This window comes from Eutrigla gurnardus (assembly GCF_963514095.1).
Source record: "Eutrigla gurnardus genome assembly, chromosome: 1".
Taxonomy (NCBI): domain Eukaryota; kingdom Metazoa; phylum Chordata; class Actinopteri; order Perciformes; family Triglidae; genus Eutrigla; species Eutrigla gurnardus.
Window position 1 is genome coordinate 207,417 of NC_139915.1, and position 25,405 is coordinate 232,821.

At 40.8% G+C, this 25,405-nt stretch overlaps 1 protein-coding gene across 5 annotated transcripts in view; it reads right to left on the minus strand.

Annotated features, from left to right (window-relative positions):
- The window catches only part of tead1b (TEA domain family member 1b), a 47,515-nt gene that overhangs the window by 13,434 nt on the left and 8,676 nt on the right, over positions 1–25,405 (minus strand). For 2 of the 5 annotated variants that reach the window (XM_084020213.1, XM_084020212.1), the window contains exons 3-6: positions 19,875–20,127; positions 3,328–3,392; positions 529–591; positions 377–439 (exon numbers count right to left, since the gene is read on the minus strand). In XM_084020213.1, coding sequence (XP_083876339.1) covers positions 377–439; positions 529–591; positions 3,328–3,392; positions 19,875–20,079 — 396 coding nt within the window. In that variant the 5' untranslated portion in view covers positions 20,080–20,127. The remainder of the gene's footprint in view (positions 1–376; positions 440–528; positions 592–3,327; positions 3,393–19,874; positions 20,128–25,405) is intronic. The other 3 variants (XM_084020216.1, XM_084020214.1, XM_084020215.1) reach the window with 2 other exon arrangements.

A 25,405-nucleotide genomic window follows, 5' to 3' on the forward strand; every position in this document is an offset into this window, starting at 1 on the left:
TGGTGAGCATGTTATCATGGTGATATCGTTTAGCTCAAAGAAACCAAAAATACTTGATATTATCAATTTTCTTTACTACATTAAAATGTCACTAGTTGTATACTAAGTCGTGGATGCGATGAAGAAAGGCCAGTAAAGAAGGGAGAAAGAAATGTAGATTTAACCATGTAGACAGGACAGTGACAGCATGTCATGGTGAGGCTAAGAGAGATGGACTGCGAGGGTGGAGGGGGGTTAGAAAATGTGAACAGACTGCAGTCAGCAGAAGATTTGGGTTAGCAGGAATCAGAGCACCAGGCATTCACTCTGTCACCACGGGAAACAGGAAGTTAAGTCTCACAGCAACCAACAAGCCCAAAAGCAGAGAAGCGCATACCTTTAGCTTGGAATGAAACTCACGAGATTTCCTTCTGGCAAGAACCTGAATGTGACTAGACACCTGCGGGTAGGGGAGGGGAGGAAAACAAAGGAAGAGCCTGTAACCATGGCAATGAAAAGCCCCCTGCAACTGGGCAAAGCCAGACGTACCTTAATGGCAGCTTGGATTTCTCGAACTTTCTTTCTTGCTAAAACCTGTATGTGACTAGACACCTCCATTTAAAAAAAAAGAAAGAAAAAGGAGAGAAAATGCAAAATAAAATACAAGAAAAACCCAAATAAAGTACAAGTAAATGATACATTTCTTAGTTTAACAGACACTTGAGAAAGAAATGGTGCATAACAGAAGCATCTCTAAACCACACACCAAGCTAACAGCCAATAAAGTGCGATGATGTGTGTTGTCGTCACTTAAGTGAACTGATTAAGGAGGATGCAGGCCCCTTTAGCACACATTAAGAGCACCCAGATGTGATCCGCTGTGTGCTGAATGAGAATCGGCTAGTCTAGTATTCTTTCGGGAGCTTGGCGAGGCATTTCACCGGCCAAGTTTACTCTCCAATGTTCACACAGCAATACATTATTTAATATTCTCACATAAAACATTCAGCAGTGCGAGTAATAGTTGGAAAGAGCGGTAAAGGCTTGGTGATATGGCCGAATATCTTCTAGTGTGTTATAGGCCATTTCATATCTCAATAACAATATATATCACAATTATAGCATGGTTAAGTAATTCAATAGATAAACAACCACATGGTAAAGTTGTCATTTAATTAAGCACTTTAGTGCATAATTAAGAGAACAGGTTCAAGTGAACTTACAGAGAAACAATGAACGAGTATGTCCATGTTTTCATATATATATATATATATATATATATATATATATATATATATGGTATACTGGTAACTTCTCCCATGTGAGTCTGTAGCAGAAGGGGCGGGGCCTCGCATGCACCGCTACACTGCATGGCGTCCACAGTGGGCAGACAGTTGCTCATTGACTACAGCTGACTTTTGCTGCTGAATGCTGCTATATGTAGCCTACGAATGCTACATATAAAGCTACAACCAAACTTTTCTTCACTTCTCTGGAGTCGCACAAACGCAACGCTGACAGGAACAGCGTCACTCTGCCAGTGCCACTCACACTGTTACATTTTACTAACTTTGGACAAAAGCATCTGCTAAATGACCTAAATGTAAATGTTGTAAGACTAACAAATAACTCCAGGCCTGTGAGTACCTTGTGTGAGGCCATTATTGTTGCAAAACTTTTTTGCACATTTGTATCTCAATCTGTGTGTGCATAATCAGGTTTGTAAACGTATACTTCTACGTGTAAATGTGTATTCAGAGTCTGTGTGCGTAGTCAGATTTTTTACATTTGTAAATCTACAAATCCATGTTCATATTTTGAGATTTGTAAATGTGTGAACAAATCAGCAAAGGTGTACATAAATCTGTAAATGCGTACAAAAATATTAATGGCTGAAAAATATACGGTTAATATAGTACTAGTAAGTACTACACAGTTGAGTTGCAAATGTGCTTTTTTATAAAATCATAAAGCACTTTCAGGGAACAATGATTTAGAACAGTAACAACAATATCTTGAAATCATAATATTTATAAAGCTGTTTGATCTTTTAGCATCAATTTGAAAAAAAGCACACCCCCCGCCCCCAACCAAACCCCTCCCCTCAGTGTTCCACGATTCAACAAGGCGGGATGGCGAGGAGCAGGGGAGACGAGGGGATTGGATGGAGGGTACGAGCCAATGGGAGCCTTCAGGAGCAATGGCTATGCAGGCCTACGGCTGATAGACTGATTTTTTTTTAAATTCTAAATCATAGACCATAGCTTCCCATTAACATTCAACCTGTTCTCAACTGCACAAGTCATAGTACATTCAACGTGTTGGGATTTGGGACTGTTGGTTGGACACAACAAACACTTGATTAATTCACAGTGGGCACATATCATGCATTTAAACTAACAATAGAAACAGATGTGTGTTTCTTGGCATAGCTGTAAACCTCTCTCTCTCTCTCTCTCTCTCTCTCTCTCTCTCTCTCTCTCTCTCTCTCAGAGAAGAGTCTCAGAGAGAGAAACCACACGGTCAAGTCACATTTCACACACAATGATCTTGTTTATCATTGCCATTCAAGTCAGTGATCATACAGGGGATTTCCTCTTTGGAGGGAAGAGCTCATTTGAATACAAGAATCAAATATATCAGGGCTATTTAAGTATATTGTTCAGGGGGCCACATTTTATTATTTTTTTATAGCTTGGAGGACCAAATAGAAAGTCCTAGAAAAATAGAATAGTTACTGGAAAAAAAAAAAATTAAAACAACTTTCCTGCAATTCTACACCACCTACGTATTAAATAAACAGCCACGTGCACTAGCCTTGATTAGTTCGACTGAGGCTGCTATGAATACCAGCTATGCATTAAGAATGGATTATTGCCAGAAAGTTTCTGAGCAACAGATAGCGTGCACGTAACCATAGTAACTCACTCTCACTCCTGCATGCGTGTGCACGTGTAAGAGGAGAGGTGGAGATGTTGCTACCTGAAGATTACTCTGATCAGCATGCATAGGAATAAATGACAATATAAGAGATTGGTGTATATTTATCGCTTTCATCAGGAATCACTTGAGGTCCGACTCGTCTCTGCCACATTGTCTGATCTATGACCACTCTATCTTCTTTTCGGATCAACGTTCTGAGCTTTTTGAATCCCCTGGTGGCAGGTTGCGGACATAACAAGTCTTCAAAACGCCTGGCCTCGTTTCACCTCTGTCACGGCTCTGAGACGACCTTCATTGCCGGCTCAGAGGCGGAACGACTCCGACACCTCATTCCCTCTCTTTAACTTTTACACTAACGCCGTTTTAACAAAAAGGCAGGGTGAAGGGTTTCTTCTCTTGTCTTACCTGCTTCCGAGTCCTCGTCTTACCGGTCCGAAGCTTGATGTATCTGGCTATCAGCTCATTTCGACCTGCGTGAAGAGAAAAATGAGAAATGTGTTTAATGTAAAACAAATAAATAAATACAATACAAAATATCGACGTTTTAACGCAAACACTAAACAAAAACATCAACCATAAACCAAAAAGTCAATAAATACCGTTGAACCTCTGAACATATAAAATGTGAATAATTCAATTCAAAAGTAGTAGTAGACTATGAGTGACTTCAGTCACAATACGAGTCACATTCATTCACAACGCTGCAACCTTTCCAGGAAGTAGTCATAGAATCGTACACAAAACAATAAAGCATACAGGAATAAGGTATGTCCAGACCAAATCCAGTTTCCATGGAAGAACATAATGTGCCATGAGGATCCAAAAATAAATAAATATAAAATATTTGCAGCAGCACAGTCTTTCATATTAATCTAATTCAGCCTCATTCTCGTCAAAGCCCGACGGTCTGAAAGGAAACAGACCTAGCTGTTCATACTATTACAAAAAAGCATGGCAACTGAATATATTGGGTTTAAAACAGTGCAGCTCTGACTAAATTATAATTAAAGCATAGCTTTGTAGAGATTTCCAATTAACAACGGCTCCAAACATTCTTCTGCCCTCAGCTCTGCTCTAATTGCTGTAGCATGACCCCTGCTTAGCCCTTTCATATGGTAATAACATGCCGCCAACCAAAACTATTACACAAATTATAGGTAAGGAGGCACTCTAATTATGTGTCCAGCTGTAGCCAACCAATGCCATGGATCTGCTATTCTCCTCTATGAAATGCACCGAACCCCTCAATGTAATGAAACATTTTTCTACATTCACATCATTAGCAATTAAAAGGCCTTACTTTTGTTATGACACAATGGGACCACATCGTACGGCGTTGTGCTAATAAGCCGTATCTTAGGTAATCAGCAGAAAAGGCATCCATGAATGGCAGCACATCATTGATCACCGTGACAGATCACAAAAGTGCACCCAAAAAAGGTAGAAAAGAGTGGAGGAAACATGATGCATGAATAGACAAGACAACACTGATAGATGCTTCTATCTGCTTGTTTGTATAATGGAAACACAAGGTAGCCGTGAAGCATCATCTTGTGAAACTGGGCTAAATGAAAGACGTGGTCTGGATGTAGCAGCTTGTATAACAACTATGTTCATATGGTAAAGCTTTGACTAATGATGTATCTACTTTCATAGTTTGGGCCATAAAATGTCAGCAAATATTTAAAAATGACAACTTCTCAGTCAATGATGATTTTGAACCTGACACTCCAAAACTAGAGGTGTAACGATTAATTCAGTCCTACGATTCAACTGGATTGTGATTCTTAATTATGATTAATGTTTTAATACCTTTAAGACACTCTCCCCTGCCAGCATGTAGTCTATTGAAAAATGTTAAAAAAAATAACTGAGCATTACATTTTTGTATTCAGCATGAAATATTATGCAGGACTACTTTTTTATAGAATAAATATGTTAAATAAGTAATTCTGTGGTCTGTTTATTTTTTCACCTTTCAGAAGAATACAGATAGACTTATAGACTTTTGATTTCAAGTTACTGAATCAAATGGTGGTTTACAGAATCAAATCGAATCGAATCGTTCCAAAAAAAAAAAAATGTCCTTGAATCGAATCGCCAACTACTGTATCGTTAATCGAATCGCTGTGAAGCCAAAGATTCACACCTCTATCCAAAACCCAAAGGCCTTTAGTTTTCTGTCATGGAAGTATAATATAAGTAAAATATTTACATTTGAGAATCTGGAATCTGGGAATGTTTGCCTCTCTTGCTTAAAAGATAATAGAGGGGATTAATCATTGTTGTTGTTTTTTTGTCAATCAAAGAATCAGTTTATCAACTAATAGTTCCAACTCTACCACAGGTTTCCATTATACCTAAATGTCTGGAAATAAATCCCTTCCAAAAATACTGACCCTTGATCAGTAAAAGTTCAAATCTAAGCTTTCACCAAAGCTCTGTGAGTTTAAATAAAAACACTGGATATAAACCTGTCATCAACAAGAGCTCTGTGATACCTGTAGCACCTGGCTGCGTGCCACATGAGTGAAGGCGGGGGAGGGGGAGGCTTTGACGTCGAGCTGCCGTTTGTTACAGGCTGACCCCGGAGCTGTTTTCACGCTGAACAGTAAGGCGAGACCAGCCTGACCGGACGCAGTCACGTGACCTCACAGGACAAATAAACAACATCTGGGGATTTACAATGCCGGGGTGCCCGTCCACAGCACACGCAGCGTAAACTCTACCAGATGACGCTGGGGCCTGCACTATTTTCTCTCTTTCACACACCGTGGATACATAAGGTGACAATACAGGCATTCATGCAAACTCCTGCTTCCTAGATCAAAGCACACAAATGGCCAGCTGAAAGCTTGCTTACTGTTGAATAATTCATTCTTTTCACCAGGCTGGAAAAAAAGCTCAGTGGGTCCTGGCTGGCTCGCATTTCCTTTTTTTTCCTTGCCTGTGTTTGCACTGCAAAATGACAATTGGTGAAAAAAATGTGACTGTCCACATTCAGGGCTGAACAGGTGTCAGACAAAACCCGACTTTTTCCACCTGTTATTCATAAGGGGCAACAAACTAATAAAGAAATCAGTTGCACGAATATTACAAGATGATTTGATCAAACTAAATGTTTTCAGCAGAGAAAACTTCATCAGGAATTAAATTAACCGTTTTGTTCTCATGTGAATCTCAGTTAATGAAATAAAATGCAGTATCAGCAGCCAGTACCTCCCACAGACAAAATTACACTCATCAATATTGGAAAATAAAATACGAGGATTGGATTAAGACGATCTTGAGACGATCACCACTCGCGATGTGTGGATGGGAGAGCCGGGTTAAGAGCTAAGCAGCTAAAGCTAGGCGAGACACTTGGTCCCATCCGAGCCAATATCTGACCGCTGGAACATAGGATGAATGAAATAAGACTCAGCAACAGCTTTGCACGCACCTTAACTGAAACCTGACCGGATCAAGCTATCACACACCAACACAAGACTCCAACAAGAAGAGAGGAGGCGGATTCGGTATTTAAATCAATGATGCTTGGTGCCGAAACGTAGCACAAGTTGATGGACAATGATTTCCTGATGTTGAATTTTTAATGTTAAGATGCTTGCCATATTATCTGCACAGAGAATCCACCAGTGATTTTGTTGCTGCCGTGAGCATTCCTCCTGATCAAATACAAAACGCTGCTGTCCAGGAACTGTACGAGTCATCAGCAGACAGACTCAGCACCCGGATGGTGGTTTTATTCTAGCTAGTGACTTCAAATCAAACCAATCACACCTGTTCCACCTACGGTATATTCCTCGTCTCCCCCAGAGGCAACAAAGCACTGGACCGTGTTTACAGGAATATTCCTTGGCGCTACGAAGGCCTTTCCCACCCCCACTTTGGACAATCACACCACATTTCCCTGATACTGCTGCCGACTTACTCCCAGCTGAATAAACGGCTCAAACCATCAGGAAAAAAAGCTGTTACAATGTGGATAACAAACAACAATGAGACTTTTCATGGAGGGGAAATCAAACGTGGTGCTGAGAAATCTACTGCTCAACGTCAGTAAAATCATGGAGCAGATTGTTGATTTCAGAAAAAGGAGGGGAAGACACCCGGTCTACATCAGTGGAGCTGAGGTGGAGCACATTTTTAAGTTTAAACTTCCTGGGAATCAGCAGCACAAACAACCTGACATGGTCTTCACACATCTCCATCCTGGTAGAAAAAAAGCTCAGAAACTGCTCTTAAGGAATCTGGAGAAAAATGTTCACATAGCTCGATAAGTGACATTTGAAATGCATTTAACATTTTACAGTATGTTTGTTGGATGTTTCTTAGATTTCAGTGTCAACCAACAGCTATCAAGAGGGGGATCAAGTCAACTGAATACTGTGCTTGGTAGAGAGATATTGCACACTAATGTGGTATAAAATATATATTTTGTGTAACTGTGTGTGTTGGATGACAAAAATCACATTGAAAAAAACAATACGTACAACCACAAAGTTATTAGCCTCTGATATTTGAGCTAAATCTATTTTTATTGTCACTAAATATACACTTCAAGAATACCATAAAACAGGAATAATAACTATATGATAAAGTTATGCATTTACAGGTTAAAAAAATACTGCTTTTGAATATTTTGGGAGGATCTCGCATCTCAGTTGATCCTAAAGTGAGACATCACATCATAAAGGAGATGTATATCCATCTGCAGCGAGTATAAAAGACACATTATTTGTAGATAATGACATGGCAGTAGATTAAATGAGTTTCAAAAGGGGTTTTAGAAAAATAAATTCGGACAGAACTGAAGATCTAAACTTTGAATTTGAAGACTTATCTTTGCTCGGCCCTGTCTTCTTTTTGCCTTGATGATTTTTTCTTGCATCGGCTTTGAACATTACCACAACAGAGTATGTTTCTGTATGTTAAGACTTGCAGTTGTGCAAATGCCTGGTTGGACAAATTAACGCTTCATGGGCTGTTCCTGTCACTCGAATCAGCAGGAAAAGGATTAAATATTTATAGTGTGACCCCTGAGCAGACTGTGCTGTTAAGCAGCTGGAGGAACCCTCCACCTGGTCAGACTGAACTCTCCTCTGAATCTCAATGACTCTGGAGGACTTGTGACATATGAAAGGCACTCCAGCAGCAGCCCCACAGAGAGATGGAGGCTCAACTTTCTGTCGATGGTCCCCAAATAGCCAATTCCTCATTCATTCAGAAATCCAATTTGGCCCTCGGCATCCTTCATCCAAGGAACCTGGGATCGCCCCCCTCGGTTGTGAATAACAAAAGGAGTGTATTGTCACAAGTCAGCTGTGGACTAACCTCAGGGGACACCACACCCGGAAATAACTCCCCATACCCTTCCTTAAGAATGCCAAGGTCTAAGGGCACAGTCACACTAGGCCCAGTTGCCCCCAAACCGGGCCAAAGAAGGCTTGTACATACGGCACAAACAAGGCTTTACGTTTACGTTTCCAAGAAGAGCCGTCTTCAGAGTCATCACAATAGAAAACAGCACAGAGAACATGACTGCAACTTTACGGAGAATTTGGAGTAAACACTCGACCTCTGCATCAGAGCATGTGAGTAGGGAGAATTTGGACGGAGGGCAGAGCATCATTTTTATTACAAAAGGACGGAGTGTCCAATTTCCCTCCGGTACGACTCACACCACCAGTCTGAAGCATGCCGAAGCCGGTAGGAGAACTTACGTTAGTCAGACAAACCGGACTTTGGGGGTCAAACATGCTTGGGCACGGTTCCCTTGTGTGAGGGCTCACCCAATCAACTTCTTAACTAACTCTACAACCATGACACCTGCAGCATCCATTTAAATACACTTAACGTTAAATTTACAGTCTCAAAGTTGCTCACACTGAAAGAAACATCTGACATCTTACCACCTGATAATAACTGGGCCAATGAACAGATTGCCACATATGACCAATAGGTAGAATTTGTAAATGACTTTACTTCAGGAATCCGGCTTTAAACAATTGATTTAATTGGCTTCATGTTATGGCGTTTATCATTCATAATTGTGAGCAACTCAAATAACCGGGCAAAATCCAGGTCATGATACAAGCGAACAGAACCAACAAAAAACAGACAATAAAAACAATAAAAACAAGATACATACAAGCCGGATAAAGACACATATAGGAGATACTAAATACTAAAACGGTATTGCACAGTGAGTACGTATGAAATCCTGGGGTGCATTAGCAGCAGTCTGGCTACAGCGCTGGGGAAAAGCTGTTGTGATTCAGTGTAGTTATTTGTAAAATGCATTTATCCCCTCAAATTCTGAAACAACAAAGTCATTCACCAGTAAGAGCCATCGGAGCAACTATAGTGTTCCTTGATCCATTTTATTCCCCTTGTGGACGTGAGCTCCGTCGCAGTAGAACAGAATTGTACAAGAGAGTGAGATTTTTCAAATAAATGAAAAATGAGAGTTACGCCATTTACTCCAAACACAACATACTTCAGGTTTACATCGCATGTATGCCGACATTCCTCCTGGATTACAACGTGTACAAAACCGTTGCTCTTCAGTTCTGGGTGGCCGGCACCAAAACATGACCTTTACAGTTAACTGATAAATGCTTGCTTATCAAACTCTATTGTTGCTGCATTTCTCTATCAGCTTCCCACTATTAGCGACACACAAACACGTTTGTTGACGAGATCTGTATATGAATTTTCCCCTGATGTCAGACGTCTGGACTCATCGATTAATTCAGCTATATTTGCAGATGATTCATCGTTGTGTAATTGTAATTAATTTAAGTGAAAACATTTCTGAAACATCTTTGATTTTCACACATTTTAAATGTGCTTAATTTATTAGTTACTATTCATTTCATAATCAGATACAGAATGAGAAAAAAATCAATCCAACTTTACAAAAGAGGCCAATTTAGCAGGCAAGTCCATACCACAGATTATTATACATGTCTTATTTTTCATGGCTAAATTCCCACCATATAGGAGCACTGAATCAAAAGCAAAGACATGTCATTGAACTCACTAGCAAAGCCTTTATGCACCTGTGAAACACAAACTCCGAAGCTAATTTAAGTAATGGCATATTAAACCATTTAACTGGCATGGTTTCATCCTTTGAGCGGTCAAGAACAATACTTTACTGCTCTGCTCCAGCTTTTTTTTCTTTTCCTCTTTTAAAAAAGCCTCCATTTCCTGGAACAGCACTTTTTTTCTAATGCCGGCACAACCACAGTCACATCTGGCCCAGCACTCTGCCATGTGACGGTGCTGGGCCTTGGCGAGAATCAGTCGGCAGATTGCCTGTGTGTTGCTTCTCTCTCTCTCTCTCTCTCTCTCTCTCTCTCCCTCTCTCTCTAATAATAATATAGTATTTTATAGACCTGAACAATAGTCATTAGTAGAGCGAGCACATATCGAATACACCACTGAAACAATCACATTCAGCATTTTGACAAAGTAAAACTCCAGATATTTGCTGGTTCCAAGTCTCTCAAACATGAGTTTAATAGGTATACTCAGTCAGGGGTGTCAATCTCACGGTTTAAGTGTACAAATTACAGAGATGTCTGCCATTTTTCAATAAATCTAACTGTTATCTCAAATTTGTCCACTGACAGCACGGATATACGATAAATATATATGTGGAATAAACACAACAAACAAAGTATTTGATGTACAAACGTAGTATAACCTGTGGTCAAAACGGAGGGCCCTATCTTGCACCCAGTGCATTGCCTTTATGTCTTTATTTTTCTTTCAGCGTTTGACTTCCTGTCTCGCCATGCTTACTACTGGCTGAATTGATGCTTTCTGCCATTTGAAGTTATTATTCATAGATTATTATGTCAGGACTTTACTGATCTGGCCCCTGAAGTTAAAGTTATGTCCAACTGTGTGTGTGTGTGTGTGTGTGTGTGTGTGTGTGGTGGGCCAACACAATGGCCCCGGCTTTCCTGTCATCCATGATAGATGACTCAAGGGTCTCAGGCGGACATTAGCATCACAATAGACTAAACCAACAGTATGAAGGCATTCGGCCCAGGTTTTTGGGAATAGCAGGCAGGGGCAGGAAACCTTTTACTTGCAACATCAATGGTAACCCACTGCTTGCCAAGTGGTGGAGAACCTGTGGCTTGAAAGGAAACGGACGGTGCCCATTTTTGGAGGGAAAACGGCGAGCTAATGCTATCAGCATTATCTTAGCCCCGAAGCAGAGGCCAAAGGCTTTGCTAGCGACTAGGAATTATTTCACGGGAATGAATGAAGCATAAGTGTTGCTGCGAGGACATATCATATCACTTATGTAATCTTAAACAATTATACAACTAAATACAATAAGGTCTGCAGCTAGCCAGAACTGCTGTTCCCTAAAATATGTGTTTAGTGTGTTGACAAGTTGTTTCTCCCTTTGGGAATAAAACTCAGACGATAACGTCTGCTGATCTTAATATCTGACTCCAGTCCACCAGCCGCCTGTTACAAGGGCTTTAATTTCCCGTATTGTTGAACCCTCAAACCAGAAGTGTAGGTGCGTAAGACTTCAAGGCCGGACGCTGCATGCGTGACGCCACAATGCTTTCACAAACACTAAACCTATTCTCTGACACACAATGGAAATCCCTCCTCCTTCTCAGACGCACGCACAATCCTTCAGGCGGAAACGTTGGAGCCCATTTATCTTCTCCTTAAACTGGCTCTAATGTATGTTTCATGTATTTGATTTCAGTCTCCCATTATGTAAATATAACAAGGGATGAATAATGTACACACACTCACACACACATCAAACTTTTCATTTGTGTTGCATGTTTTTGGCTTTAACACTTTTTTGGATTCAGTGGAACGTGATTATTATGGTGATAGTTTTAACATTGTCTCATTTACACATGTGTGTTTTTAATGTCTCATAAAATTCTCACATGCTCTTTCAGTTCTGTCCCGACATGAACATGGGTGTTCCTCCCATATCCACAGGAAACAAGTCTATTCAGTCCTCATTTAGACAAAAAAGCAGGGACATAAAAACAAGAAAGCCTACAATTAAGCCTGAGAGTATCTGAGGCAAGACAACGAGCAGGGTTTTCTGTTTTCTGTCCATATCCATGTTTTACCCTCGACAATACATGTTCCTTACACTGCATTTATAAACCTCTTATTTTATGACCATGCAAGCACTACCATGGGTATTTATTCTTTGTCACATGTGCTTCTATTTACTAAGAAGGCCACTGTCTTTTGTCCAATAAAACATATTCCTCGTGAACAAAAAACTCACTCACCAACTACTAAATTTATCTCAACATTTTAAACGAATGTCCAATAGATTAGCAAAAGAAAATGCTAATTAATGCGTAATTTCCATACACTTCTGTTGAGTAGTACTGCGAATATTAGAAGTTTGGTGAATTGAGAAAAAGAAGTTAGTGGTTCTTATTCTGCAGTCGGATGTCATTTAACAACTGCAGGAGGAATAATTGTTGGTTTCCTGTATTAATTTGATAAACGTTACACTGTTACACTTAAGTTAATAAGTATCACTCAGGGTTTAAAAATCCAGTCCCCGGCAAATGTAAGTTCTCTACATAATGCAGTGTGCAACTGTAATTAACAGCTCTTTAAAAATCCATTTTTCTCTGGACACCAAAAGAAATCAATACTTAACTTCAAATGACCTTATTGAGCTGGATAAAAGGCTTTATTGCAGGAGCTGGGTCAGGAGCAGTTGAGCTAATGTGTTAGTTGAACAGTGGGGGATTAAAGGTGAGGTGTTCTCTCAAAATCTTACAAGACATCACAAAGCAGCAGGTCACTAACCTGAGCCTTCCTGGAGACACTGAGAGGATTACAGCAGCCAACCTCTGCTGAACTGTGGCTGTATTCATACGGGGCTGAGGAGGCAACGACAGCCTCTTTATCACTCAGCAGGCCCAGCCCATTCTATTTCCTCTCTCCCGGCTCTACGCCTCTCCAACGAGGCCAGAAACCCACTAGTCCCAACTCTGTGCAACATACTCACAGGGGACCAATTTGCACAGGCAGCCGTTGTCTGAATCACTCTATCAATTAGGAGCCACTGTGTTTATCATCACATACATTATTGTAGAGGCTGGCCTGGCCATTGTGTTGAGGTGTGCCTCTCAGGAGAGGCAAAGGGATGAAATAAACGACCGGGGAGTGAAGCCACAGTTGGACAGGCTGCCGGACTAATCTGAAAGGACGGCTGTAATTATGAGTCTCCCGAGGAACGGGCTGTGTGGCGATTCCCAATGTGTGAACGCGGCGGTGACAGTCGTGGAGGTGCACTGCCCCCTCTTCTCCACAACAAAGTAAGACACTGAGTCAAATCAATATTTTCAATCTCTCAGGATCAATTCAGCATCCGAGCACAAAGGAAGACATGTTGGCTGTGACCACTACGGGTAAGTGAAAAGTCAAACTTCTGTCTCACGTTCTTTTTGTAATCACGAGCACAAGCCGAGGGAGTCGGGGCTGAATGTTGGAAGTGCAAGTTTAGAAAGAGACAAGGCTCCCAATAGTTACAATATCCATGATAGTCACATAATAATAAACATGCAATCACTATTACATTACAAGGATAATAATATGAAGGGTCATGTATTAAATCAGGGTCAGACAATAACACAGCATTGAGTATTATCATTTTATGGCTATGGTTACAGTCTTCCTTTGTTTCCAGGGATGCAGTTCAGTGTTGAAAGACCTTTTTTTTTTATTCCACAAATAGCAGAGAAAGAGATGACGGTCTCCGTTAGCAGCGGAGCGGAGGCCCTGTGCTCGGATGAGAGAATAACGCTGCATTCAGATTCCATTCATACGTTGATTACACAAAATGGTCCCATCAGTATGAGATGATCTCATCAGAATAAAAGTGTTTCATCAACGGAATATGATGTAATCAGCATGAAACGGATGACTTCTTGAAGTGAGCACAGAAAGTGACACTGCGTCTTTAAGAAGCTGGGAGTCTCGCTGTGTTTTAGTCAAACAAAAGCAGCCAATTGGGAGCGTGCAACCTGAAACCAGAAGCCCGACTCGGAGGGGCCTCACACAGACCTCAGAGCAGGGACACACCCCGTGTACTCCCGATTCATGGCAGGCAGAGAGCCACGGCCTGCTATCCAACCACTCCGTGCAAACACTTCCACACAGACGGGTAGAAAATCACAAAGGCAGCCTCGCTGATCGTTTTGTCTGGCTTCTTTCCAGCAAGGCAGCTCTGGAAATACAGTGGTTAAAGAAAAACACTAGAACTACAGTTCTTAAATAGGAATTTATATTAAATACGAGTACATCTCTTTTTGTTCAATCAAATCCTTTTACATCTTATCGGTCTGGAAAACATCAGCGCTGCTTCCACCTCGAGCCACTGCTCAGGATAAGCAGGCTTTGGGGCAGGATCTCACACGAACCACAACATGGACATGAGTTGGAGCTGAAATCTGCCTCCCCTGTACAGACTGAAATCAAATATTATGTACTTCAAAATCAATTCTGCTCCTAAGCAACAGGACGGATTCTAAGCGTAGATCCACTTTGGGCCTGAGTCTCATAAATTGCAAAGAAACAAGCGCAGTGAAATCAACTAAGATTCCAAATCATCTTTTTCCTGGATGTTTCTGTCGGCTGCAGAAGGTGCAGAAGGACCAGCTGTAAAAGAGAAAAGACCACATCCAAACCTAAAACACTTGAATTACCTGGTTCAGCAGAGATGCCGGGGTCACATTATTTCTGAACTTAATATTGGCTGAAAGCGATTATTTTTGTGTGTTTTGTTGTATTGTTTTGCAGCTGGTGTGCAGGACTCCAGACACCACCACACTGGAATGGTCCCAAAATAATCTATAGTGGTTATTTACCTAATGCACAATTGAAATGATTAGGAGATTCATTAATGTATTGTAGTGAAATATTTGCTTTGATTAAAAAGGTATTTGCCAGTAGCAGTTTTAACATATATTACAAGCTGCTTGGAGCTAGATTTAGATTTAGATTTATTTGTCCCGTCGGGAGATTTGTCTTCACTTGACAGTACATTACACATCACAGACGACAACAGACACTACATGCACACCAACAATATATATATATATAGTTCTAGGAAGGCGACTAGAAAGCCTTAATGGCGATCTTCTGAACATTTCTATTGGCTATACAGATCAATCGGGGCATCCCTAGTCAGCTGTTGCGTGTGCCCTTCAAGCCCTGAATAATGCATCAGTCCAAATCAAATAGTGTTTCACACCACTGGAGAGACATGAAGACAAACCGATACACCTTTCATACTTTGCATGCAACGCTCTCCAGTGAATATGCTTTCAAATGATGTGGACTATTCATACGAGACCGCTATCAAGGGCTAATCTCTGGTTTCCAGACCCATTGCTGCTGAATGGCACAATTAAATTAAATCCGATTTTCTGGGAGCACCTTAGTGGTTACAACATTTACAGCACCTTGGTCTCTCTCTTCTCATTAACATATTAACATCAATTACACTAACCAGAATTCCTATCCATAATACAAACACCCGTCGTGTACAGCTGATGTGTCGGACCTGTGTTGCACCCCGTTCAGGAAAAGTGTCACAAAAACCAGGGTGTATTCGTGCTTGTTGACCCATTTGAATGTTCGATCCCTGCCGCTGCAGTGTCAGGTTGAAAGACATCTCCATAGCGACCCGCCATGAATGCATTTCCAGTTTGTCGCAACCCAAGTCTAAAATCCTAATTCAAAATGACTTGTTTCCTCCCTCATCATACCTGCAACAATTCTATTTACAGTTTCGGCAGTTACTCCTTTTGTGAAAGACATAAAATAATTGGACTTTTTTTCCCCACTACCATGTGTGTGAAAACACGGTAGTCTTGCACGGACAATGGCGGGGGGAACAAATGAGGGATTATTCTGGAGGTGTGTGATGCCTCTCCTGCAATGAAGTTCCTCACACTCCATTCTGCGTGAATGTAGGTGACTCGGAGAGCCTGAGCTGATCCTAGAATTCCTCATTATCCACCCAGCGGGGAGGACCAGGTCCGCCCGCTCTGTCTCAGAGCATGCTCGGAGGAGCACAGTGCTGGGCCATCGGGGGCAAGCCAGGTCTACTCATTATATCTAACTCATCCTTGGCATCTCTGCAAACCAAGTGCCACTTAGTTCCCACAGGAGGGGTCTGGGTTGGATGACTGACGAGCTGGTAGAGCAAACAGCAGAGTGGTAATAGGAAAAGCTTTACATCAAAAGACACATGCAGACAGACGCATAGCGCCCAGCAGTCCGACCGCAGGGCGAATAGCACAACATGTAGCGCTTGTTTGTAGACGCCGTTCCTTATTTTAGGATAAATATACATCTAAAAAAGGCATGATTGCTGCCGCTGTCGATCACAACCAGGTATAATGACACAAGCATATAAAAGGAGCTTAGAGTTCCCATGAACAGTGAATATTTTTCTGCAATAGGCGCTTGAAAATACAGCTGCTGACATCCAATACTCTTGGTGGACTCACCTCTCCGGCAGCAGAAACACCATGGGCGTAACATAGCCTGCAAGTCGAGTATGTATTTACATACTTGTTTGTCAGTAGATGGAATAAAAATCAGTTCTTCCCTTTTTCCCTCAACGGTAACTGAGAAAAATTCACCAATGTCATTTAGCTTGCGGGGCAAGTGCAAATACATAACTCAATGAATAAACATACAATTTGAGTGAAGCGTGTTGTTTCATTTATCAACTCTATTTCTGTGATAAATGAATGCAGCCTAGCACAGCAGGTGAATTATGCAAGTGCAGAGTCTCGGGCCTTTGGCTGGGGGCCAGGCCCCTCTATTTCTCTTTACTTTGTTTAAAATATGCTCCTAAGTAAACTCTGGGGCCGGGGCAGGTACTGGCTGTCTATGCAGATGTGGCGTCTTCCACAGCAGTCACAATTAGCCTCAGAGAATGGGCACGACGCCAGCCAACGCTGGTCTCAGCACATCCGAAACACTTCAGGTAAACACCACAATAAGCTAAGAAGCAGAAATTAGAAATTGTTTTGTACCACAACGCAGTTGCTATAGAGACTGTTGCTAATTAACTGCACTCTACCCCAGGATAACAAAGGGCTTAAGGGCACTCAGGGCAGCTCCTCTTGTGATGAGCTCTGTGTATGGAACACTATGCCATCCCCAGGGTCTCTCATACAAATACCAGTCTGCTCGCAGCCAACTTTCATCTCAGATGCCATGAGACGTTTTGTGTGGCATCGGTCTGTGTTTTAAACCCCACGGACCGGGATTACAGCCCCGTATCAGCCTCGTCATGATAAGCTGAACCCTTCCTCTCTAAAAAAGACAAATCACTGAATGTTTTGGACAAATAAATCCCTCGTAGCAGCATGGGGGACCACTTCATTAGTAATTTATCATCTCTGATGGCAATCCAAAGAAGTGCAGTGTAAGAAAGGAGCACGGCACAAATGGAATTCAGAGGCATCCTATGAAGAACACACATCCACGTGGCAAAAATATCATATTTGCTTTAATAGCATGCAGCGCGGGTTTGGATTGCCAGGTGCGTTCTCAAAAAAAGCAAAGCTGCCTTCATATATTTCACTTGCTTTTTAAAAAATATTCACAACAATACATGGTGAAGAAAACAGCTGTGAGATTTGTATCCCCTGTCAGACGCAGTGGCTCAGATGAAGCAGTAGTTTAATCTACCGAGCATTGAAACATTTTGATATTATTTGATAAACGCCTCACACAGAAACATTTATTTTGCAACTGAATACTGAAGCTTACAATATTTCCAAGAATTTAATCAATCACATGCTGCGGTGGGAGTGGGTTAGACATTTTTCATCCGTCTGTATTTTATTTTAATTTAAAAAAAACAAAAAACATTTGTATTAAAAAAGGCAATACTGTGCTCCCATAAAACTGGAACAGTTGTTTGCTTATTGTTTCACATAATGAGGAATAAGGAAATGGACAGAGCAGTTAAAAGCAACTAGTAACTACGTCACAGAGGCAGAAGAGGAGGTGATTCACATTCCAAGCATTCCTCTGAGAGTTCATTTTTAACAGATAATCCACACAGTTGGCCACTCCCTACAGCTACAACCTTATTGTCTACCAAAACTCAGAGTGATATAACAATCAGCACTCATTGATTGTCCCGATGCCTCTGAATGTCACCATTTATAACATACTAAAGAAAATAACACCTTCTTAATTACATTGGATTGTTCCCTGCTCGAGTATAAAATATTTCCAATGTATTTGTCTTCCCAGATTTGGTGGAGTCATGGCATGATGGGATGGTTACTGTTACAACCAGCAGAAAAAGGCCCCCAAACATCAGACTGATACCAATCTGTAACAAAAGGCACAACCAATTCTGATATGCTAAGAAAGAGGACTGCATCCATAATCCTGCCTCATCTAAAAAAAAAAAGCACTCCCGTCTTTCATCATTTTGTAACATGAAACCAAGCATTAGTTTTTCCTGACTGTGTCTTTGGAAAAAAAGGAAGATGTAAGAAAAGCATTGTATGCTTGTGTCAAACAGTTGTGACTCAGTAATGGTAGGAAAGCCAGCCCAGTGATTCTGCTACTGGTGAATCAATGTGTAACCAGATACTGAGCACATCTGAAGCAACGATCTTTGTCCAATCAGAGTCCAGAAAAAGAAAACTAGAATGTGACAATTATTTAAATGCTAGTAACAATAATTCTCATTGGTTTATCTAATTCGATTGTAGAATTGTATTTAGGATTATCCCGATAATGGAAATCACCAAATGAAATCCTACAAAGTCCCATCCCTACCTACAACCTCCATTTGGGTATTTGATGTTGAAAATGTAAATCAGCATCGCGTTGTTTCGACACGCTGTGTTTCTACTTGCTCCATAACTTTGAAAAGGATATATTTAGAAGAATATTAAACAGCCAGCAGGCTGAACATTAGCATCATATTGAGAACACTGCACTTAGCGCTGCTCGTTTCTAACTAGGAAAAAAACCAAACCGTCATGCTTTAATCCACAGCAGAGGGACAGCTCCTCTGGCAGCCTCGCTCTGTGTGGGGACGAGGGAATTGGAGGAAGAGACAGTGGGGAGGGTCCTGTTGTCTGAGCCCACATCTTTGTAGTAGCAGCTGAGGGGTTTTTCGCTGAAAACTCCTAGAATTTACATTTCGTTTGGCCGGAGCGGGTCACATGACAGCTGCAAGCGAATGCTCTGAGGGGCTTTCTGCTTTCACTTGACACTGACTGACTGGCTGTGAGACGTTCCAACAACAGAGAAAAAAATATTCTCTCTTTCCATGACATCACCCAGCCAGGAATGGGGGAAATGGCGGGAGGAGAGGGGGCACAGCTGGTGGAAGCCACAGTACCATCTGCTACTGACTAATAGTTCATGCTGCTTTACTTGTAAACTTGCACTTAAGTGAACCAGAATAGCGGCTGTATAGTCGCCATCGCAGATACATTTGTTTAGAATATAAGATCACTGGGCTCAGCGATGGATAGATAGATAGATAGATAGATAGATAGATAGATAGATAGATAGATAGATAGATGGATAGATGGATAGATGGATAGATAGATAGATAGATAGATAGATAGATAGATAGATAGATAGTGTTTTTTCTTTTTAAAAAGGAATAGGTTGGAAAAGGTATTCACTATTTTTGCTGTGATGTAAAATGAGGAGATTGATGGCTATCTCAAGTCTTTCTGTTAAATGAGAAAATATAGCAAGCAGGGAAAAAACATGTACAACTACAAATTGTCATTTTCACTCTCTTTTTTTTGGTTTTCTTTGAGCTCCGTCAGTTTTCACCTATTAGGGGAAAACATGCAACTGCACAGATAGCACTTGAGTTCAAACTTAAACACTCCCACATCTGTACTCACCATACATCTTTCCCTCATCAGAGAGGATGATCTTCCTGCGTCCACAAGGAGGATAGATGGCCAGGGCCTCCTGGAAGCTCTGTTCAATATCAGGGCTCCACACCCCCTCGGCATCATTGTCCATGGGCTTGTCTGCCGAGTCGCTCATCCTCTCCATGTCCTCGGCGGGGCTCTCGCTGCCGCTCCAGCTGCTGGGATCAATCATGGCGGTTGGACTCTCCAAGCTGAAGCCTGGAGCAGACTAGGGAAAGACCTGGAATTCCCAAATAAACAAACACAACCACGGTCACTCTCCACATGAGAATGGCGGACATCTGCTACCAAAAAAATAGAAGACACTGTTAGTTGAGAGGACAATGGCGCAGGAGCAGCCAAACAAGCCTGGACATCGCCAAGAATGAGTTGATTTGATTTACAATGGATGGATGTCCTCCATTTTTACATCATCCTAACGACACCCTCATAAATTGCTAATACCCGATGCAATCATTAGTAGCAGTAGGAATTTCGGTAATAAATTTAATTGCAGGTATTTTTCTCAGAAGTTGCTAGAAAATAGTATTTAAAAAAAAAAAAAAATTGCCTTAAGAGCTTTACCCCAGATCTGCTCAGTCCTAATAACTTTTCAAATGGATCCACCATAATTTGAATATCTAAAAGGTGGTTCCATTGAAATGGTGCACCGCCATGCTTAAGACATTATAGGGGAAACACTGATAATCATAACGAGAATCATATACATTAATGGTAAGATCACAAGCCAAAATATTAGACGGTTTTAGTCAAGGAGCACTTGAAATGCACCCTCAGTCAGCTTATATTTTAACAATCTGTACTGCATCAGAAATGCCACCTTAAGTTGATTCCTTTAATAAATCTGCCCAACACGTGACACCATATTTGTCACTGGCAACGTCCAGGTATAACTGTGTGCAACACTCTGATTGTGAAGAAAGATATTTCTCCCAAAGAACATTGAAGTTCAGCAAGACTATGCTGCAAACATAAAAGTTGAAGGGAAAAAAAGCATTGTGGCCAGCCTCAGCCGTCGCCCATGGCGGCATATAGAAATTAGACTCTCGAAGCCCACAGAGAAGCCATTGGAGTTTGTGTGTTTGTTTTTTCGAAGAAGATGAAGGAGGATGGTAACCTGCAGGCACCAGAGAGAACTGCCCGTTAACAGACTGTGGCTCAATCCAAGAAGCGGCCTCTCGCACCTTACCTCGCTGCTCACACAGCTAGATGAAGTCTCATCTCACCAGCGGCTATCGACAAGACTAATCGCTCCTGGCTGAATCGGCAGCTAATAAACCGAGGACTGCATCATTATGCGACTAGCATCTGGAGCAGAATGCCTTGCATGTCCAGAAACATCCAAACAGCAGACTATTCCACATTTTGATGAGAAAACGACTATGACACACTGCAGCTTCGTGAGTGCTGGGCTCCAGCAAAGCATGCGTGTGGTAAAAATGAGATTCAGCAGTGTTGTGGCCAGAAAGAAATGTGTGGCCTTCGTGAATGGAGAGCATTCTGCACAAAGTGGCTTTAGCAGCCACAGCCGGGCCAGCACTTCAAGAGACTTTGACAGTGTTTATTAAGGTGGTTAAATTACATAACGTCAGAAGTGATTTCAAATGTTCCGTGGTGAATGTGCAAGAAAGTGTGAAAAAATGGCATCATTTATCACGTAGAGGTTGATTTTAGACTACTATAGAAACGTGGCCCTCTTTGGATGTAGATGCTAATTCTAAGGCATACAAAACAAACTTATTTTCAGGTGATCATACACCAAATAAAACATAAATGCACTAAATGTTACACACTGTACCTTTAATTACGGGTAAATATAATGTAGGCAGGAGCCTGACTGTTTGAAATAGCTTGCTCTGAGGCACAGCAACTGAGCACACAAATACAATGAAGGCACGTCTAAAAGGCAACTTCTGTCTTCTCTCGGAGACAATGGGAAAAGCAACAAGTGGACAAGCCATCCATGAGGAAACTAAAGAGGAAGTTCTCTGACAGGCTGTAGACCCGAGGCCCGTGTCCAGTATGGTTCTCATTGTCCAACTCAGCTGTCTGTACTGTGAATGCTCACACTTAACCTGAAGCTTTATTTCAAGCATCATTCCCATTTAGTTATTACATAAACAAAGTAAGTACATGATTGCCTGATCGGGCTGTGAACTCAAACATCTCTGAGTTTGCGACAGTGCTGAACGAATCCAGTGTGTAAAATTGAATGACACCGTCCTGTTTTGCTCACATGCAAATCAAAGTCACGAACATTCAGTAACATGACGACTGTAAGTCGGAGCAACTTTTCAACTACAGTCTAGCTCACGACAACGCAGAAACATATTAGACTCTAAATATAAGTTTGTGTCAAACTGCTTTAATGTTTTATTTCCTTAACGAACAATTCATTGAGGTTTCCCTCCTGTTTTTAATCTCTCCCCTCTTTCCAGACAACTGCTTCCTCCCTGAGCAAGTTCCAATTCAAGCAGCACAAGCTGTCAGGAAGTGGGAATAGGAGCATATGTTTCTTCCAGCATGTCAGTTCATGAGAGGGAAAGGGGGGATGGGAGCAAGCTGTTGAGGGAAAAGAAAAAAAACTCCCAGAGTGCGGAGAGAGCTTTTACTGAATTCCGTTTTTGTGTGCCGACTGCTGACACAGCAGAACTAACTCACAAACTGATGAGGGAGGGGGAAAAAATCCCATTTCAACCACTAACAGGCTGGGATTTTTTTTTTTTTTTCTAGATGTGCTCCTCTCATCCCAACCAAATAATGAACTGTGCTCGTAATCACTTTCGGCTTATTTTACACAGCGAGGTGGGGTTCTGAAGCAAAGGTTTGTTTCCTCAAGTTCAAACGCTGAATTAGAGGCATTTGTAAAAGTGAATAAGTAGTAATAAGTTATCTAGAGTGGCTGCCAGTAGTTTCAATAAAGCGTTTTTAATGTCTAGAAGGAAAACGACGTGTACTGATAGCGAAATACTGTTGTACTTTCTGACAGATGTATTATTGTTAGAGTTGTTCTGATTCCGATACCAGTATTGGAAATGCCTCCGATACTGCTGAAAATGCTGGCATCGGTATCGGCGAGTACTGCAGGCACCGATCCGATACCACGTAATTTATTATTATTTACTTTTTAGGTTAGTGTTGCACTATTGTTAAATACTGCACTATTTAAAGATTTAAATGCCTTTTTTATTTTACAATATGGTGGCTGCACTATTCCTATATTTATTTAGTTAAGTTGCTGCTGCACTACTGTTTTATACTGTTCTATTTATAAATAAATGTAAAAAATAAATGGCTTCCATTTGCTGTATTCATTCATGTTTTACAAAGGATATAACCTGAGCCAGGCCTTACAACAATGATAATCATATCACAGTCATGCAGGCGTAACATGATCTTTTTTTTATTTTTTAAACACACTGGTATCGGTATCGGCAATCGGTATCGACCGATACCCACAGCACGAGTATCGGAATCGGTATCGGGAGGGGAAAATGGTATCGGAACATCTCTACTTATTGTAAGGCACTTTGGATAAAACATCTACTAAATACCCTAAATGTAAATTTAGATAAAGTGTACATTTTTGCACAGCCTTCTTACAAAATTCAACAAATGATTAAACCTCAACTCTACCAATAATAAAGGCTATACAGGCTATGTAACACCTCAATACACACAGATTATCAAGAGAAGAAGAAAAACAAGTCGAGAACCTTGAATTGGCTAAATCAATGAGCATGTCTCAAATCTGTGTGCAACAGATAAACATTAACACTTCACTTCTACAAAACATTACCCACAAACCATGTTTCTCCAGAGGGCTTTCCTCTCATACCAGATCCAACGTGTCTTCAGGATGCCGATCATTATCAGAGGGAACATCGAAAGAGATAACACAACAAACCTGACGGCACTGGATGAAGTGACTTTCAACTTCCAGCCTCTCGCTTCACAGCAACGACTGGACGATTGTCGTATAACTATTATATCACTGCAAGGCAGGGTGACGGTCTCAAAGACCCTAGGGGTCTCACTCACAAGTGAAAAAAAGCTACAAGTACACCTTGCATCTACATTCAGTTCATCCACAACTCCTGGTATAGGCTTCTTACACATTTCCACCTCTATAGACTTTTCATTTTAAAAGCTTTTCTGAAATACATGCAAACTGATGCATCTTTATTCAAGTAGCACAGTCTGAAGTATATCAGAATCAGATCAGAATCAGAATCAGGTTTATTGCCAAAGTAAGTTTTCACTTGCAAGGAATTTGTCTTGGTCGTGTATGGTGCATACAATAAACATGTAATAAAAAAGAGAAAAAGTACTGGAATAGAGATTTACACTAAAAAATATATAAGAGACACTATAACACATAACATAAACATATATAATATATAATGTCATTTGCATACTTTTGTTTACTTTTTTCTCCATACAAACTGGTTGATTTTACCGCTCCATCTGCTTGTAATCAACAAATTGTCTCTCACTATCCTCATAATGATCCTTTTGTAAGCATATTAATATTAATAATTATTATATCAACAAATTCTGAAAGTGTTAGCAATACTAACACAGTTGGAACCGAAGGTAACTACATTTTGGAGAATGTGCAAACTAATCATTATCATTAGCACTTTAATATGCACCAGCAGTTATTGCACTTTAAATGTGTACTAGAACTGTACTTTTAATCTAATCTGTACCAGCATTTTTAATATGTACTAGCACTTGAATATGCACCAGCACTTTATTGTGCACTGCACTTTAAATGTGTACTAGAACTGTACTTTTGACTAGTAGGTAGGGGAATTTGCACAGCTCAGTTCGTCCCTATCTGGTTACCAGTTCTATACTTTCCTTCTATGTTGGATGATTTATTGTTTTTATGCATTGTCTATGTTCCACGTTTGTTTATGCAGCAGTACCCTGTCTCTAAACCAAATTTCTCCCAAGAGAGACGAATAAATGAACTTGATCATTATTATTATTTGAATAGAAAGAAAATACCAAGTAACATGACAAATGCATCATTTATTTTAAGAATTTTATCACACATTTCTAAATTGTAATCAGTGTGATTCCTGCAGAAGGTTTACGTAAATCTGTTTACATTAGATGTTGATTAATGCTATAACTTCATTATGAATTGACAGTTGACCCATTATATTTTGGACTGCTGAACCAGTTCTTATATGGTTTCAAAATATTTGATTGGAATTTATATTGCAACCTTCTTCATTCATTCAACTAGTTATTACCAATATAATGTGGAATGTGGTGGAATAATGGAGAGACTTAGTGTTGGCAGTGAAGGAGGAAGAGGATGTGGGGTAGTAGTAGGTAGTAGTGTGGACAGAAAGTGGTGAGCGTGTGCTTTTTGCATTGCATACCACAAAAGAAAAATCTATCTATGCATGTATCTATTAAACCGGTAACCCTGTTATCTACATCTTATCATGTCAAGTGAAGATGGGTTCTGTTGACTTGTC